Source organism: Capra hircus, chromosome 18 (assembly GCF_001704415.2).
Source record: "Capra hircus breed San Clemente chromosome 18, ASM170441v1, whole genome shotgun sequence".
In the NCBI taxonomy this organism is placed as follows: Eukaryota; Metazoa; Chordata; class Mammalia; order Artiodactyla; family Bovidae; genus Capra; species Capra hircus.
In genome coordinates this window covers 59,934,794-59,952,545 of record NC_030825.1, presented here as the reverse complement: position 1 = coordinate 59,952,545, position 17,752 = coordinate 59,934,794, and the positions used below count along the sequence as shown (strand labels likewise).

The 17,752-nt window shown below is 44.6% G+C and overlaps 1 protein-coding gene across 1 annotated transcript in view; it reads left to right on the top strand.

Moving 5' to 3' along the window:
• LOC108638080 (zinc finger protein 675-like) overlaps nt 1-17,752 on the top strand; it is a 47,708-nt gene that overhangs the window by 19,892 nt on the left and 10,064 nt on the right. The window contains 2 exon segments of the mRNA XM_018063205.1: nt 4,588-4,700; nt 6,603-6,704. Coding sequence (XP_017918694.1) covers nt 4,588-4,700; nt 6,603-6,704 — 215 coding nt within the window.

Genomic DNA, 17,752 nt, shown 5'->3' with positions numbered 1-17,752 from the left:
CTTGCTATCTTTGGAACTCTGCATTCAAATAGGTATATCCTTCCTTTTCTCCTTTTACATTTTTGATTTGCATTTTTTATTCACATTTCTATAACATTTCACAAAGTTGAAAGCTTTTCATGTGACATTGTTAAGAGCAGTGTGAGTAAAACTGAGCTTTGGAGATCGGCCTCGTGATCCTTTGCCCTGGTTTGACTCTTTTCCCCCGACGCACCTAGGACTTTTCTTCAGGCAGGTGTTTCTTCCTTAGAGCCCCTCAGTCCTGATGAATATGAAGTGCCAGCCGCACAGGATTTTCCATTGCTGTTCCAAAAGCGGCCACAAGGAGGCAGCATTTCCTTATGCTGCATAATTATGTGTTTATTACGGTTAACTTACTTTCTATTGAAGTAGAGTTGATTTCTCTTGTTTCTCTTTAGGTTGACAGGAACTTGATTTAGTTATACATAGAGGTACATCTATTCTGCTCTTTTTCGGGGTCTTTTCCCATATAGGTTCTTTGAGTGTGTTCAGTAGACTTCCCTGTGCTATTCAGTAGGTCCATTTCAGTTGTCTATCTGACAATAAGTAGTGTGTCTCTGTAAGCCCCAATCTCTTATTGTTCCCCTTCCCCAGCCTTAAAAAAAAAAAAAATCATAAACTCGTGTTTCTATGTCTGTGAGTCTGTCTCAGTTTATGAATTGGTTCACTTGAGGAATCTGTAGATTCTCCCTGTATGTCATCCTTTGCTTTCCCTCTCTGACTGGCTTCACTCAGTGTGATAAATCTCTCGGTCCATCCATGCTCCTGAAAATGACTTTTTCTTTCATTCGTTTCGATGGCTGAGTGGACTGCAGCGTTTTGATGGACAATTTCCTCCTTATTTCTCTGTTGATGGACAGCTTGGTTTATGCTCTGTCTTGGATATTGTCAGTAATGCTGCCCTGAAAATAGGGGTACAACTATCATTTTCAGTTTTGATTTTCTACTGATCTAAGACCAGGAGTGGGCTTGCTGGACCATGTGGTAAGTCTGTTTAGTGTTCTAAGGAATCTCCATACTGCTTTCTCTTGTGGCTGCACCCTCCCCCACCCCCACCCCACCCCCACCCCGCCCGGGTTTCCATCCCCGCCCACAGGGTAGGAGGAGTCCCTGTTTTCCTTGCCCTCTGCAGCATTTCATCCTTGGAGATCTTTTGGAGGATGGCTCTTCTGAGGGGTGTCAGTGGTACCTGGTTGCAGTTTGACTGGCATTTCTGTAAGAGTGGTCCTGAGCATCTTGTCATGTACTTTATGGACATCTGGGTGCCTTCTTTGGAGAAATGTCCTTTAGAGTTTTGCCAGTTTTTCTCCTGGGCTGATTGCTTTTTTGATCATGAGCTGTGGGGGCTTCCCTGGTGGCTCATCTGGTGAAGAATCCGCCTGCAATGCAGGAGACCTGGGTTCCATTCCCGGGTTGGGAAGATCCCCTGGAGAAGGGAAAGGCAGCTCACTCGTCACAGAGAGTCGGACCCAACTGAGTACTTTGAGTTTCACTGTGTGAGCACTTTGCATCTTTGGAGATGAATTCCTTGTTTCTAACTTCAGTTGAAATGTTTATTTTCCCATTCTGGGGGTTGTTTTTTTCTTTCCTTCAGGGTTGCCTTTCCTGTGCAAAAGCTTTTCAGGTTAATGAGATGCCTTTTTAAAGTTTAGTTTTATTTTGAAATATTCTGAATGTAGATCCTCCCCCCTCCCCCCACCAAAAAAAAAAAAAAATCTTGCTGTGGTTTATGTAAAGTGTGCGCTGCCTATATTTTCCTCTAGAGGTTTAGAGTAATTGTCCCTCCAGGTAACTCTTTATTCGATTTGGAGTTTGTCTGTAAGCGGTTAGTCAGAGATGTAAATGCTTTCTCTTTCCCCTTGTTTAAGAAACCTCCACCCAGTCCTCTACCGTGGCTGTTAACAACTTAGAATCCCAGCATCAGCGTAGGAGGGCTCCGTTTTCTCCACAACCTCTTCAGCCTTTATTTTTTCTAAGACTCTTTGACAGAGTCCATTCTGACCAGTACAAGCTCATACCTCATTGTAGTTTTGATTTACATTGCGATATTTCACAAAGTTGAAAGCTTCTCATGAGAGATTTTTAATACCAGTGTGAGTAAAACGAGCTTCGGAATCGACCTCGTGATCTTTTGCCCTCTTTTGAAAAATTTCCCGGACTCACCTAGGACATTTCTTCAGGCAGGTGTTTTCTTCCTTAGAGCCCCTCAGTCCTGGTGAATAGGAAGTGCCGTCAGCCAAGGATTTTCCGCTGTTGTACCAAAAGCGGCCACAAGGCGGCAGCATTTGCTTATGCTGCACAATTATTTATTTCAGTGAATTTATTAACTGCTGTTAATTTTTATTGTCTATTGAAGTAGAGTTGATTTCTGCTGTGCCTGGTAAGGTGCAGTCCATGGAGTTGCTAAGAGTCGGACACGACTGAGCGACTTCACTTTCACTTTTTACTTTGATGCATTGGAGGAGGAAATGGTAACCCACTCCAGTGTTATTGCCTGGCGAATCCCAGGGATGGGGAGCCTGGTGGGCTGCCGTCTATGGGGTCTCACTGAATCGCACACAACTGATGTTACTTAGCAGCAGCAGCAGTGTTTGTTTTAGGTTGACAGAAACTTGATTCAGTTATACAGAGGTATATCTATTCTGTTCTTTTCCGGAGTATTTTCCCAGTATGTTTTGTACTTTCTTGTGCTATTCAGTAGGTTCATTTGGATGATCTGACACTAAGTAGTGTGTATCTGTTAATCCCCATCTTTTATTGGCTCCCTTCCCCAACCCTTAAAAAAAGAAATCATAAACTTATGTTTCTAAGTCTGTGAGGCTGTTTCTGTTTATGAATTGGTTCATTGAGGAATTTATCGATTTCTCGTGTGTGTGATAGTTTGTTTTCTCTCTCAGACTGTCTTCATTCAGTATTGTAAACTCTCAGTCCATCCATGCTCCTGAAAATGATATTTATCCATTTGTTCCAATGGCTGAGTGTATTCCGGTCTTTAGATGGACAGGTTCCTCTTTATGTCTCTATTGATGCACACTTTGGTTGATGCTCTGTGTTGGAGATTCAATAGTGCTGCCCTGCAAACAGGGGTGCAACTATGATCTTAGTCAAGGCTATGGATTTTCCAGTGGTCATGTATGGATGTGAGAGTTGGACTGTGAAGAAGGCTGAGCGCCGAAGAATTGATGCTTTTGCACTGTAGTGTTGGACAAGACTCTTGAGAGTCCCTTGGACTGCAAGGAGATCCAACCAGTCCATTCTGAAGGAGATCAACCCTGGGATTTCTTTGGAAGGAATGATGCTAAAGCTGAAACTCCAGTACTTTGGCCACCTCATGCGAAGAGTTGACTCATTGGAAAAGACTTTGATGCTGGGAGGGATTGGGAGCAGGAGGAGAAGTGGACAACACAGGATGAGATGGCTGGATGGCATCACTGACTGGATGGACACGAATCTTAGTGAACTCCGGCAGTTGGTGATGGACAGGGAAGCCTGGCGTGCTGCGATTCATGGGGTTGCAAAGAGTCGGACATGACTGAGTGACTGAACTGAACTGAAACATCTGCTGGGCAGCTAATACCCAGCAACCCTCACACGTGCTCAGTCACTTCAGTCGTGTCCAGCTCTTTGCGACCCGATGGACTGGGGCCCGCCAGTCTCCTCTGTCCATTGGATTCTCCAGATAGGAATTCTGGAATGGGTTGCCAGGCCCTCCTCGAGGTATCTTCCTGAGCCAGGTAAGCAACCAGTGATGTCTCCTGCATTTTCTGCATCTCAGGCAGATTCTTTACTGCTGAGCCACCTGAAAAGGCCCTCACCCAGCCTGGGGACCTGCTAAACAAACAAGCAAACAAAACCTACCCTCAACAACTGTTCTCTGAAAGGTAGTGGACAAAGAGCCTAAGACCCAAATCACTAAGGCCCCACCTTGCAACCCCTCCCTGGAGGCCCACCTTGGCAGGACCCACCCCACCCTGCTTCTCCACAGGAGGCACCCCACCCCTCCCTACCTCTTTCCTCTCCTCCCCATGGTCCCACCCCACCCTCCCCTCCCCTCCCCGGTCCCACTATCCCCTCACCTCCTCTGCCCTCCCCCAGCAACCTCCCCTCCACCCTCCATCCCTCCACCCTCCCCCACTCCCCTCCCCTCCCAGAGTGACTGATGTAAGTGTGACAGACTCAGTTTGAAGTACTCGGAGAAGAGACAACCTGAACAGTAATAAGCAAAATAGATCTCTCTCTTTTTTGTTGTTTTTCCAGGAGAGTAAGCCTGAGTTCCAGTCTAGACCTGGCACTTCAGGGAGACCTTTAGCCTGGTAGCCAGTTGTCTAGATTTATCTAAATAGAGTTTAACCTCTGATGTTGCATTATTAACAACACAAACAAATCACAAAACCCAAAGCTGTTGTCACAGTTACTGACTCTAGAGCTTCTCAAGGCGTGAGAAGAGGCAAGAATCTGGGCTCATGAAAATCTTCCCTGAAGACATCTAACCGTCCGAAGGCTTGCTCTGCCATCTTCTCCAGAGCACGAGGCCTCGTTCCTGACCGCCGCCTCTGTGCTGTTCAGGCTGTGCTGACGGCCGGCAGCGGCAGTGGCCCCTGATTCAGTCTTCACAGGAGCAGATGGCGGTGCCTGTCTCCTGTCAGCATGGCCCCTTCCTGGCCGTCAGTTTGACCACGGTTTGGGTGGCATCTCGCATCCGTTTTGAGCCATGGTGCTAGGCACGCTTGTTCCCGGGTCTGGCAAAGATTCCGCTGACAGGCCATTCAGTGTGGCGTTACTGGACAAGGCCATAGAGCAGTAGCCAGGAGCCACTGGACCACCTGTCTCTCCAGCCTCTGTGGTCCATGAAAATATTCCCATTTGGACCTTCTTCCCATATTTAGAGTTAAACCACTACCATCACTGAGCTCATGAGGAATTATATGATATCATTGTGTTATCAGAGGCTCAGTCGTATATTTGGTAATGCAAGAAGCAACTCCAAAGCAGGCAGAAAAAGAAATAACACAGTTTGCAGTACTAGTCGGGTCACAAGCAAGAATCTGAGAACCTGTACAAAGTGTAGCCAGTGTAATCCAGGTCCTCTGTCTACTAAGACAGAAAAGTCTTAGTAAACATAGACCTTAATTAAAACTAGAATTTAATATTTAATAAAATGTTTTTTTCTAAACTTACCCTTCATTTTATTAAACTAGGCCAAGACTAATTTGTTTTAAAAGTAAGTTGGGTATACTGACCACACAGCTTCTTTACACAGTCTCTGCTGTAATTCCTCAGGAGTCTTGAACTAAAATTCCCCAAAGGCCTCTCAAGGCAAAGAAAGTCATGCCAAAGGCCTGCCATCAGATTTTGCCTAAGTTGATTTTCCTCTCTTCTAAAGGTCCCCCAAATCTCAAAATCTTTGAGATTCCTGTACATGTCAGGAGACAGTCTTTTCATTTACCTGGTAAGGCTGCTCAGAATCCAAGTGTCTCTAATTTCTGGAGGGACAAGGCAGAGAGAAAAGAAAGAATGTTTGAATTTTATCCAGAGGTGTAAATTACCAAACTGTTGTAAGTCTTAAGTAGCTTGAGGAGAAGAGCTTCTTTATACCTGAGAAGAGTGGAAGCCAGTAATATGTCACCCCAAAGGTCATGAACATTATAATCACATTTAGCAGTTTATTTAACCCCACGTAATTAATCTTTGTTCTGTTGTCCTTGCCTGATGATTGAGTATGATGATGACGGTGATAGCTGTAAGAAGTTTGTGAAGTTTTTGTTAAGGCTTGCATGGTGTGTCCAGTGAAGTGGGTGCCGTGATCCCTGGAGACTGTGGTAAATGTACCCCAAGTGGAAAACACATTTTAAACTATGTTTTTCCATTGTGAGGCCATCAGATTTGTAACATGTGCCCAGGAAAGGCTGTAAGCCATCAAATGTAAATGAGGTCTGTCTGGGAGCTGGGAAGAGCTGAGTAGCCGTCTTGGATTTCCCGTAGCCCTGACTGAGTTACAGCTAGTGTTTACCAGTGTAAATTCCTTGATTTAGGAGACTATTGCCAACTCCTAAGGACATCAGGGAAACAAAAGTCTGACAATGAGGGGTTAATTCTTTGTAGAAGCAGAATTGGCTTTACCTACATGTACCACAATCTTCATAGGTCACTGTGAAATAATATTTACTTCACCAAAGTAACCAAAGATTTTAAAAACAAATATAAATCACTTTAAGGCAAAGAAATTCACATAGACCATTACCAAAGCCATGTTCCAGGAAAACCTTATTCTCTCAACACGGAGAGAAAACCAAATTCCAGTCTGGTCACAGCTCAACAAAATTTATTGATCTAATCAAATTTAGTGTAGTCTTAGAGAGTCCTGACCACATATAACATTATCTTCCCTATCTTCAGTTCAGTTCAGTCTCTCAGTGGTGTCCGACTCTTTACAACCCCATGGACTGCAGCTCGCCCGGGCTCCCGGTCCATCACCAACTGCCAGAGTTAGTCAAACTCATGTCCATCGATACTCCTTTCAATCATGTCCATCCCAATGTTGTTTTAACGCAAACCTTGAACTCCCGGATTTCTGGTTTCAGCACCAGGTGGTCTCGCAGGCAGCAGTGAGCCGTCCTGAACTGAATGTGGGGAGCCCGGATGAGAACCAGGAGTCCTCGCTGCCAGACCAGCAGGGGCCAGAGGTGAGAAGCAAAGTGACCCTGGGTCTTTCCTCTGCTTGAAAGCAAGAATGTCTCAAAGAGGCACACCCCATAGAAACAGATACAAAGGTCACTATTAGAGACACACAGAATGTCTGGGCAAGCACACAGAAGCAGTTTATTTATTTAAGACCGAGACTAGGCAGTGCACACCAGGTGAGGAGTGCCGGAGTCCTGGGTGAGAGCCCAGTGAGAGGAGACTTACATCACTCACACAGGACGCCCTTCTGGCCCTTGGTTTACATTTGGAAAAAAACATATATCCTATAAGACCACTTCTAGGTGGAACCTAAACACGGATACAGGTGAACTTCTTTACAAAACAGAAACAGCGTCACAGACTTAGAAAATAAATTCATGGTTCCCCAAAGTGAAATGTGTGGGGCAGGGAGAAATTAGTAGGTTGAGAAGAACATAAACACACTACTATTTATACTTCTAAAATAATCCACAAGGACCCACCACAGAGCACAAGAAACCCTCTCAAAACTCTGTAATAACCTCTATGGGAAAAGAAAACGATAAAGAATATTGGAGAAGGAAATGGCAATCCACTCCAGGACTATTGCCTGGATAATCCCATGGACAGAGGAGTCTGGTAGGCTACAGTCCATGGAGTCGCAAAGAGTCAGACACGACTGAGCAACTTCACTTCACTCATGAATAAATGCATCAAGTTTCTGTACAAGCCACCACAATGTAACTCACCTGTAAACTACAATTCAAAAACATTTTTTTTTTTTAAAGAGAAAAGAACTGCTGACTCTGTTCCCATCTGGCCTTGGCGACCTGGCCTGGTGTCACATGCCTGGAGTCTGAGCAGGCTTGCGTCCCCAGGCGGGACTGTCCTGGGGCTGAGGGTGGTGGGGAGGGTTTGCTAGGCAAACAGCCCCCTACCCCCAACCCTAAGGACTTGGACTGCCTGTTCCCCTCTGCATGAGTCCACAGTCTCCAGATCCAGGGAACCCTCCTGCAGCAGAACCAACCCTAGTGCTCCCAAGGGATGGTGGGGTCTCCGGGCTGGAAGAGCTTTGCAAAGTGCTCTGGGCTCCGTGTCTCCTGGTGGCAGGGTTCCCACCTCCGGCCTCCTTCTTTAGGGTCACCCCACTCAGAGGACAGCTTCTTCTGCAGAGTGGTGTGGCAATCGTTGAGATATGTCCGGGGATAAAGGCTCAGAGAGAAGGAAGGAAACACAGCCTTGGGTGTATCCATTCTAATTAACAACCCAGAACAGGACTTGCCCTAAGGCTCTGGTGGGCATGAAGAAATGCTGCCATCTTGTGGCCGCTTTTGGTAACATCAGCTGAAAAACCTGCGCTGATGGGCACTTCATATTCACCAGGCCTGCTCGGATGTAAGGAAAAAACACCTGTCCTTAGCTAATGCCCTCGAGTAGGTCCTGGAAAGAAAATTTAAGGCAGAGCAGACGGTCCAGAGGTCCACCCTGAGAGGTCAGTTTTACTCACACTGTTTAAAAAAAAAATCACATGAACGGCCTTCACATCATGAAGTCTTATAGAAACCCACATCAAAACTACAATTGGTTAAACGGCCTTTGTCAAAAAGTCTACCAACAGGAAATGCTAGAGCGGTTGTGGAGAAAAGGGAACCTTCCTACACTGATGCTGGCAAAATAAACTGCTAACAACCAGTGTGGAGGAGAGGGTGGAGGTTCCTTAAACAAGTGAAAAGTGATGAAACTGACAGTCCCTAACCAATTACAGAAAAAGACGTTTCAAATCCGTTAAAGAACTAAACTGAGGGACGATTAGTCTAACCCTCTTAAGGAAAATATAGGCAGAACACGGTTTGACACAAATCGCAGCAAGTTGTTTTTGGACCCACTTTTAGGATAATGAAAAATAAGACTCAACAAAAGGGACTTCGTTAACTTCAAAAGCTTTTGCTCAGCAAGGGAAACCCAAAACAAAGATAAAGACAACCCTGAACATCAGGGGGAAAATGCAACCGAATTTTAAAACAACGTGTTCATCTCCAAAATATGCAAACAGCTCCTGCAGCTCAATATCAAAATACAATCAACCGAAGAGAAAAAACTGGCCAAAGATCTGAATGGATGTATCCTCAAAGAAGGCATCGAGATGGCCATAAAGCCTATGAAAAGATGCTCAGCATCGCTGTTAGAGAAATGCCAATCAAACTGCAACAAGGTATCAGCTCACCCCCTCAGAATGACCATCCTCCAACAGATCTACAAAGATTCAATGCTTCAGAGGAGAGGGGAACAGGGAGGCCTCCTACACTGTGGGCAGGGATGGAAATGGGTGGGTGCAGCCACGAGAAAAACAGTATGGAGATTCCTTAAAACATTAAATATAGTTGCCACCCGGTGAAGCAAGCCCACTCCTTCCCTTAGGTCTGGATAAAATCATAATTTAAAGTGATACTTGCTCCTCTGTTTTCATGGCAGCACTATTCACAAATTCCAAGAGAGAGCTTCAGCCAAAATGTCCATCAATAGAGAGAAATGAAGTGTAACTGACCTATCTAGACACTGGAATACACTCAGCCATCAAAAAGAACAACAACAAAAGTAATGCCATTAACAGCAGCGTGGATGGACCAAGAGATTTATCCTCCTGAGAGAAGTCAGGAAAGAGAAAGATTATATCACTTACAAGTGGAATCTATAAGTTCTTTCAAGTGAACAGATTTATAAACAGAAATAGACTCAGACTAATAAAACTCACCTATGATTATTTCAAAAAAGGGAAGGGTAGGGAGACATTAAGAAGTTGGAATTAACATACATACTACTTATTATCAGATAGATAATCCAAAAAACACCTACTGAATAGCACGGGGAAGTGTACTGAAAACACTGAAAGAACCTATATGGGAAAAGACCCCTAAAGATAAGAGAATAGACATGCATTTATGTATAACTGAATCAAGTTCTTGTCAACCTAAAACAAGCCCAGCAGGAATCAACTCTATTCCAACAGAAAATAAACAGAAATTCTAAACAAAAGCCGAGCGTGAAGAACTGCTGCCCCTGTGGCCACATCTGGTAACAGCAACTGAAAAACCTGTGCGGATAGTTTACCAGGCTTGCAGGGATTTAGTGAAAAAACACCTGTCCTTAAAAAATGTCCTCGAGTGGGTCCTGGAAAAAGAGTTCAAAAGAGAGGGCAGACGGTCAGGAGGCCAGTCTCGATGTATTAGTTTTACTCGCACTTTCTTTTTTTAATCCCATGAAAAGCCTCCACACCCTGTAATCTCACCAAAATGCAAATCAAAACTAAGGTATTGCCTCACACTGGTCAAAATGACCTTTGTCAAAAAGTCTACAAACAATAAATGCTGGAAGGTTTTGGAGAAAAGGGAATTAATTCTCCTGCACGGAGGCTACCAAGTTAAATTGTTAAGAGTCCATACAGAGGAGATGGTAACAAGATAACAAGATAACATTGAATGAAATTGTGGCGTTCCCTACCCTCACACAGAGAAAGTAACTCCAAACCAATTAAGAGCTTAACGGAGCGACAATTACTCTAAACCCCTCGAGGAAATTATAGGAAGAACAAGCTTTGACATGCACCGTAGCAAACCCTTTTCGATCCACTTTTACAATAATGAAAAACTAAACAAAACTCAACAAAATACTTGAGTTTCTCTAACCTCAAAAACGTTTGCACTGCAAGAGAAACTGTAAACCAAACTAAAAAAAACGAAACCCTCGGAATGGGAAAAAATGTTTGGAACTGAATTTAGAAACAAGGAATTTATCTCCAAAATATGCAAACAGCTCATGCAGCTCAATATATATATATTTTTTAAAAAATCATCCCACTAGAAAAAACGGACCAAAGATCTAAATGGGCATTTGTCCAAAGAAGACATCCAGGTGGCCATGTAAAGCACCTGAAAAGATGCTCAGCATCACTAACTATTGGAGAAATGCAAATCAAAACTGGGCCGTGGTATCACCTCGCACCCCTCAGAACAGCCATCCTCCAAAAGATGAACAAGGATTAACTGCTGCTGAGGGCGAGGGGAACAGGACTCCTCCTACACTGTGGGCAGGAATGGAAATGGGCGGGGGCAGCCACGAAGGAAAACAGTATGGGCGTTCCTTAAAACACTAACTATAGACTTAGTACATGATCCGGCAAGCCCACTCCTCAGGTTAGATCCGTAAAGAACATTAATTAAAAATGATACATGCACCCCTCTCTTCAGGGCAGCACTATTGACAATATCCAAGACACAGCATCAACCACAATGTCCATCAATAGAGAAATGAAGAGAAAATGGTTCATTTGCATACCAAATACACTCAGCCATCAACAAAACGAAAAAATGCCACTGGCAGCAGCATGGATGGACCGAGAGATTTATTATACGGAGTGAAGTCAATTAGAGAAGGAAAGAGAAATATATCACTTACAGGTGGAATCTATAAATTCATCAAAATGAACTAATTTATTAACAAACAGTCTCACAGACTTAGAAAACTCACTTATAATGATTTTTTTTTAAGGTAGGGGAAGGAAGACATTAAGAGGTTGGGATTAACATACTCACTGCTTCTTATCAGATAGATAATCCAAAATAACGGAATAGCACAGGTAGGTCTACTGAACACACCGAGAGAACCAATATAGGAAAAGAACCCGAAAGGGAATAGAGATACGTTCGTGCACAACTAAACCAAGTTCCTGTACACTTAAAACAAACACATCGGAAATCAACCCTACTCGAACAGAAAATAAACAATAAAAAACAAAACAACAGAAAACGCCAGCAGTGGAGCAGGAAGAGATGCTGCCACCTCGTGGCCATGTGTGGTAACGACTGAAAAACCTGTGCTCACGGGCACTTCATAATCACCAGGTCTATGGGGCTTGCTGCTGCTGCTGCTGCTAAGTCGCTTCAGTCGTGTCTGACTCTGTGCAACCCCATAGACGGCAGCCCACCAGGCTCCCCCATCCCCGGGATTCTCTAGGCAAGAATACTGGAGTCAAGGAAATGGCAACCCACTCCAGTGTTCAGAGGAGCCTGGTGGGCTGCTTTCCACGGGGTCGCACAGAGTCCGACACGACTAGAGTGACTTAGCATGCATGTATGCATGCATGGGGCTTAGAGTTCTGTAGCTCAGACGGTAAAGCGTCTGCCTACAATGTGGGAGACCTGGGTTTAATCCCTGGGTCGGGAAGATCCCCTGGAGAAGGAAATGGCAACCAACTCCAGTATTCCTGCCTGGAAAGTCCCATGGACAGAGGAGCCTGGTAGGCTACAGTCCATGGGGTCGCAAAGAGTCGGACATGACTGAGCGACTCCACTTTCATGGGGCTGAAAGGAAAAAAACATCTATTCTCAACAAATGTCCTCGGGTAGATCCTAAAAAAAGAATTTGAAATGGGCAGTCAGTCAATGGGACAGAGGTCAGTCTTACTCACACTGTTTTTTGAAAAATCATATGAAAATATTTCAACATGGTGAAATCTTAAGAGAAATGCCAATCAAAACTCACACAGGTCAGAATGGACATTGGCAAGAAGTCTAAAACCAATAAACGCTGGAAAGGGTTGTAGAGAGAAGCGAGCCCTCCTACATGTTGGATGCTGGCAATGTCAATTGTTAACAGCCAGACTGTAGGACCATGCAGAGGTCTCTCAAGTGAAAAGAGAATGAAATTCGCACACTGCCTGAACCCAGACAGAAAAAGCAACTTCAAATTGATGAAAGAGCTTAAAAGAGGGCTGATAGTCTCAACCTCTTGAGGGAAATATAGGTAGGAGAGACAGACAGAACATGCTTTGATATAAACTCCAACTCTGTTTGCATCCACCTCTTAGAGTAATGAAGTAAAAACAAAATAAACTTTTTGGGGCTCCAGAATCACTGCAGATGGTGACTGCAGCCATGAAATTAAAAGACACTTGTTCCTTGGAAGAAAAGTTATGACCAACCTAGACAACATATTAAAAAGCAGAGACATTACTTTGCCAACAAAGGTCTGTCTAGGCAAAGCTTTGGTTTTTCCAGCAGTCATGTATGGATGTGAAAGTTGGACTATAAAGAAAGCTGAGTGCCGAAGAATTGATGCTTTTGAACTGCAGTGTTGGAGAAGACTCTTGAGAGTCTCTTGGACTGCAAGGAGATCCAACCAGTCCATCCTAAAGGAGATCAGTCCCAAATATTCACTGGACAGACTAATGCTGAAGCTGAAACTCCAATACTTTAGCCATCGGATGTGAAGAGCTGGCTCATTGGAAAAGACCCTGATGCTGGGAAAGACTGAAGGCAGGAGGAGAAGGGGACAAAAGAGAACAGGATAATGGATAGCATCACCAACTCAATGGACATGTCTGAGCAAGCTCCAGAGGTGGTGATGGACAGGGAAGCCTGGTGTGGTGTAATCCATGGGGTTGGAAAGTCAGACACGGCTGAGCAACTGAACAACAACAACATGATTATACAGTGGAAATGACAAGTAGAGTCAAGGGATTCGATCTGATAGACAGAATGCCTGAAGAACTATGGACAGAGGTTTGTAACATCGTACAGGAGGCAGTGACAAAAACCATCCCCAAGAAAAAGAAATGCAAAAAGGCAAAATGGTTGTCTGAGGAAGGCTTACAAAGAGCTGAGGAAAGAAGAGAGGTGAAAGGCAAAGGAGAAAAGGAAAGATATACCCATCTGAATGCAGAGTTGCAAAGACTAGCAAGGAGAGATAAGAAAGGCTTCTTAAGTGAACAATGCAAAGAAATAGAAGAAAACAATAGAATGGGAAAGACTAGAGGTCTCTTTAAGCAAATTAGAGATACCAAGGGAACATTTCATGCAAAGATGGGCTCGATAAAGGACAGAAATGCCATGGACCTAACAGAAGCAGAAGAGATTAAGAAGAGGTGGCCAGAATACACAGGACTGTACAAAAAAGGTCTTAATGACCTGGATAACCACAATGGTGTTGTCACTCACCTAGAGCCAGACATCCTGGAGTGTGAAGTCAAGTGGGCCTTAGGAAGAATTACTACCAACAAAGCTCGTGGAGGTGATGGAATTCCAGCTGAGCTATTTCAAATCCTGAAAGACGATGCTGTGAAAGTGCTGCACTAGGTATGCCAGCAAATCTGGAAAACTCAGCAGTGGCCACAGGACTGGAAAAGGTCAGTGTTCATTCCAGTCCCAAAGAAGGGCAATGCCAAAGAATGTTCAAACTACTGCACAATAGTGCTCATTTCATATGCTAGCAAGGTAATGCTCAAACTCCTTTAAGCCAGCCTTCAACTGTACATGAACCGTGAACTTGCAGATGTACAAGCTGGATTTAGAAAATGCAGAGGAATCAGAGATTAAATTGCCAACATTCATTGGGTCATTGAAAAAGGGAATTCCAGAAAAACATCCACTTCTGCTTTACCGAGCACACTAAAGCCTTTGACTGTGTGGATCACAACAAACTGTGGAAAATTCTTAAACAGATGAGAATACCAGACCACCTTAGCTGCCCCCTGAGAAACCTGTATGCAGGTCAAGAAGCAACAGTCAGAGCCGGACATGGAACAACAGACTGGTTCCAAATGGGGAAAGGAGTATGTCAAGGTTGTATATCATCACCCTGATTATTTAATGTATATGCAGAGTACATACTGGAGAGAAATTCTAGTAATGTAATAAGTGATGAAAGAGGTTCATCCCAAATGTAGTTGAGAAAACAGGAAAGGGTTTATACAAGAAAGATCAGTGAATGATGTTAAAACAAAAAGTAACAAAGTATTTTGTCACACGAGTGTATGTTTCTCGGTTCTTTGTCTCGTCACAACAAAGATTTGGAGCAACGGACATTAGAGCCCTCAGCTCGTCACAGCTCTCGGGCTTTGGACAAACGGTGTTATAGCTCTTATGCAAATCAGTGTTACAACTCTATTTTATTTAGAAGATAGCAGGAGAATCGATCCTCGAAGAGTGGGGGTGTGATAACCTAAAGATGTGAAGGGAAGAGAGTGAAGGAGCACGTGGGAGAGGGGAAGAGAGAGAGGGAGAGAGAGAGAAAGAGTGCACTCATGCAGGAGAGGAAGAGAGAGAGAGAGAGAGAGTGCTTTGGCTCCTTCTTTTATATGCTTTTGCCTCCACCTGGGCCTGCCCTGTGCAAATTGGGTGTAGCCAGGAGTGCTGTTTGTTCTACCTGAAGTCTTCACTCTGGTCCTCGGGCCTGCTTTAGTTCTATAATCGCGGGCTTTGCCCTTCCTTGTCTTTTAGCCACTGCCATTTTGGACTCCTTTTCCCTATTCTACCTACCTAACATTCCCCCCTCAAGAGATGGGAGGCCCAATTCTTTGGGAACAGGGGTGTCGAGGTCTTTCTGGCTACTTCCTGCTGAACTGGGGCGGCAAGGGGTATTGGGCCTCCCCCTCTTGCTAGTCTCAAGCCTCAGAGTCCTTATAGAGGAGTCCATCTAAGGGTGTGATATTTTTCGTGGTCGGCTGTAGTTTCATAACTTTATTGAACTGGCACTGCGTGTTGTAGCTTGTTGACCTGGGCAGAGACAAAACAGGTTAGAAAATTGATAGTTCATGGAATAATCATAAGCATCATCATTGTAGCATAACAAGGACTAGTAGGGGCATTAGTCAATTTTAAATTCACATTGCCAGAGTGATTCAAGTCCCTCCTTGTTCAGGGATCAGAAGTTCTATCTCTTGTCTGTTTTGGAATACAATCTCTGTCAAGCTGGGTTGGCTGTGTAGAGCTATCCTGAGAAATCTTATCCCCACAAACCAGATTTTGGGGGTGTTCATTAGAATGGCACTCATTGGTAGTCCTGAATAGGTATCTGAGATCTCCCAGGGGCTCACAGGTGTATTGAGTGTCCTCTTCTGTCATCTTCCATGGCTTGACTCGTGAGTAGTGAATCCAGGAGTCATTTCCTGGTACCTTGACTGCTGTGGGGGTAGAAAATATTACAGGGTAGGGGCCCTTCCATGCGGGCTGCAGTTGAGCTTTTGGAGACCCATCTTTCCAGACTTTAATTAGGACTTGAGTCCCTGGAGCATATAGTTCTGACTCCTTAGAATCTTTTGGGTCCTGGTTTATACCCCACAAGCGTATATCCTGTTGGAATTGCCCAATGGCTATGGTATAAGACTGGAGGGTCTGAATCTCTGGATCTAGGAAGAGGTCATTGACATAAATGAAAGGTCTCCCATATAGCATCTCATAAGGACTAAGTCCAAGCTGTTCCTTAGGGGCAATGCGGGTGTAGACGAGAGCTATTGCTAAAGCCTCCTTCCACCCCAAGGAGGTCTCCTGGGTTATCTTTCTTATAGCTGATTTTAAGAATTGATTGGCTCTTTCTACTTTTCCCAAAGATTGAGGTCTCCAGGCACAATGGAGATAAGTAATGCCCAATGCTTTCGAGACCCCTTGGGTGACCTTGGAAGTAAATGATGTCCCATTGTCACTTTGTAATGACCTGGGCAGACCAAATCTTGGAATGATTTCATGGAGCGGTTTTTTTACCACCTCCTCAGCCTTCTCAGTCCGGGTGGGAAAGCCTTCAACCCATCCTGTGAATGTATCTATCATGACTAATAGCTATCTATACCCTTGAGAAACTGGCATCTGGGTGAAGTCCATCTGCCAGTCCTCTCCTGGGTAGGCCCCACGTCGTTGGATGGGCTGGGCCAGCTGGGGTCTTAGAGCTCCTTGGGGGTTGTTTAATTGGCAAGTGGGACAAGAGGACACCACCTGTCTTATAGTTGTTTGGAAGCCTGTTCCTCTGAAGGACCTTTCTAATAATCTCTGGAGGGCCTTTTCTCCTAAATGAGTAGTGGCATGTAAGGAGTTAACCAACTTCCATTGGAGGTTCCCCGGAAGAAAAAGGAGTCCCTCCTTTTGGAGCCACCCCATATGATCTTCTTGAAAGCCCTTGCTCTTAGCTTTAAGGGTCTCACCTTCAGTATAGGAAGGAGTTTCTGGCAAATCAGTCTGTGGAACTAAGGCAGCAACCCCTATTCGGTCATGGTTCTGTCATGCTGCTCTCCTAGCTGCCTGATCAGCTGCTTGGTTCCCTCGTGCCACTTCTGTGCTCCCTTTTTGGTGTCCTTTACAGTGGGAGACTAAAACCTCGGTGGGCAGATGGACTGCCTCCAAGAGTCGAAGAATTTGATCACCATATTTGACTGGGGACCCTCGGGTGGTCAAGTGGCCCCTTTCTTTCCAAATAGCCACATGTGCATGTAGCACCAGAGAAGCATACTTGGAATCAGTGTAAATGGCTATTCTTTTTCCTTTTACCAGCTCTAAAGCTCGAGTCAGGGCTATGAGCTCAGCTAATTGGGCTGAAGTACCTGGTGGCAGAGGCTTAGCCTCTATGGTCTCAAAATTGGAGACTACTGCATTCCTGGCTCTTCTTTTTCCATCCAAGACAAAGCTGCTTCCATCAGTGTACCAGATTTCCTCAGGATTGGTCAGAGGATCTTCTGACAATCCCTCTCGGGGTTTTGTCCAGTGGTCCAAGGTTTCTAGACAAGAGTGAAAGGGGAGAGAGCCCTCAGGGATAGGCAGGAGGGTGGCTGGGTTAAGAACCTCACAAGGGGATATAGTGAGGCCTGGATTTCCCATCAGCATTACTTGACATCTGAGGATTCTTTGATCAGACAACCATAAATGCCCTCTCCCATTTAGGAGTTGTTTTACTTGGTGGCTGGTAAAAATAGTTAGTTTTCCCCCAGAGGAGAGTTTTAAAGCATCTTCTATCATGATTGCAATAGCTGCAAGATTTCGAAGGCAGTAGGGCCAGCCTCGGGTAGTTGGATCGAGCTTTTTGGATAAGTAAGTTACAGGCTGGGGCTCAGATCCACACCTTTGAGTTAACACACCCAAAGCTATTCCCTCTGTTTCATGGGCATAAAGTTGCAATGCTTTTTCTGGGTCTGGCAACCTCAAGGCAGGTGCTCAAGTTAAGGCCTGTTTTAGTGTAGCCTCTGCCTTCTTTTGAGGAGTTCCCCATATCAGTGGGATTGAATCATCTCGTCCCTTTAAGTTTTCATATAAGG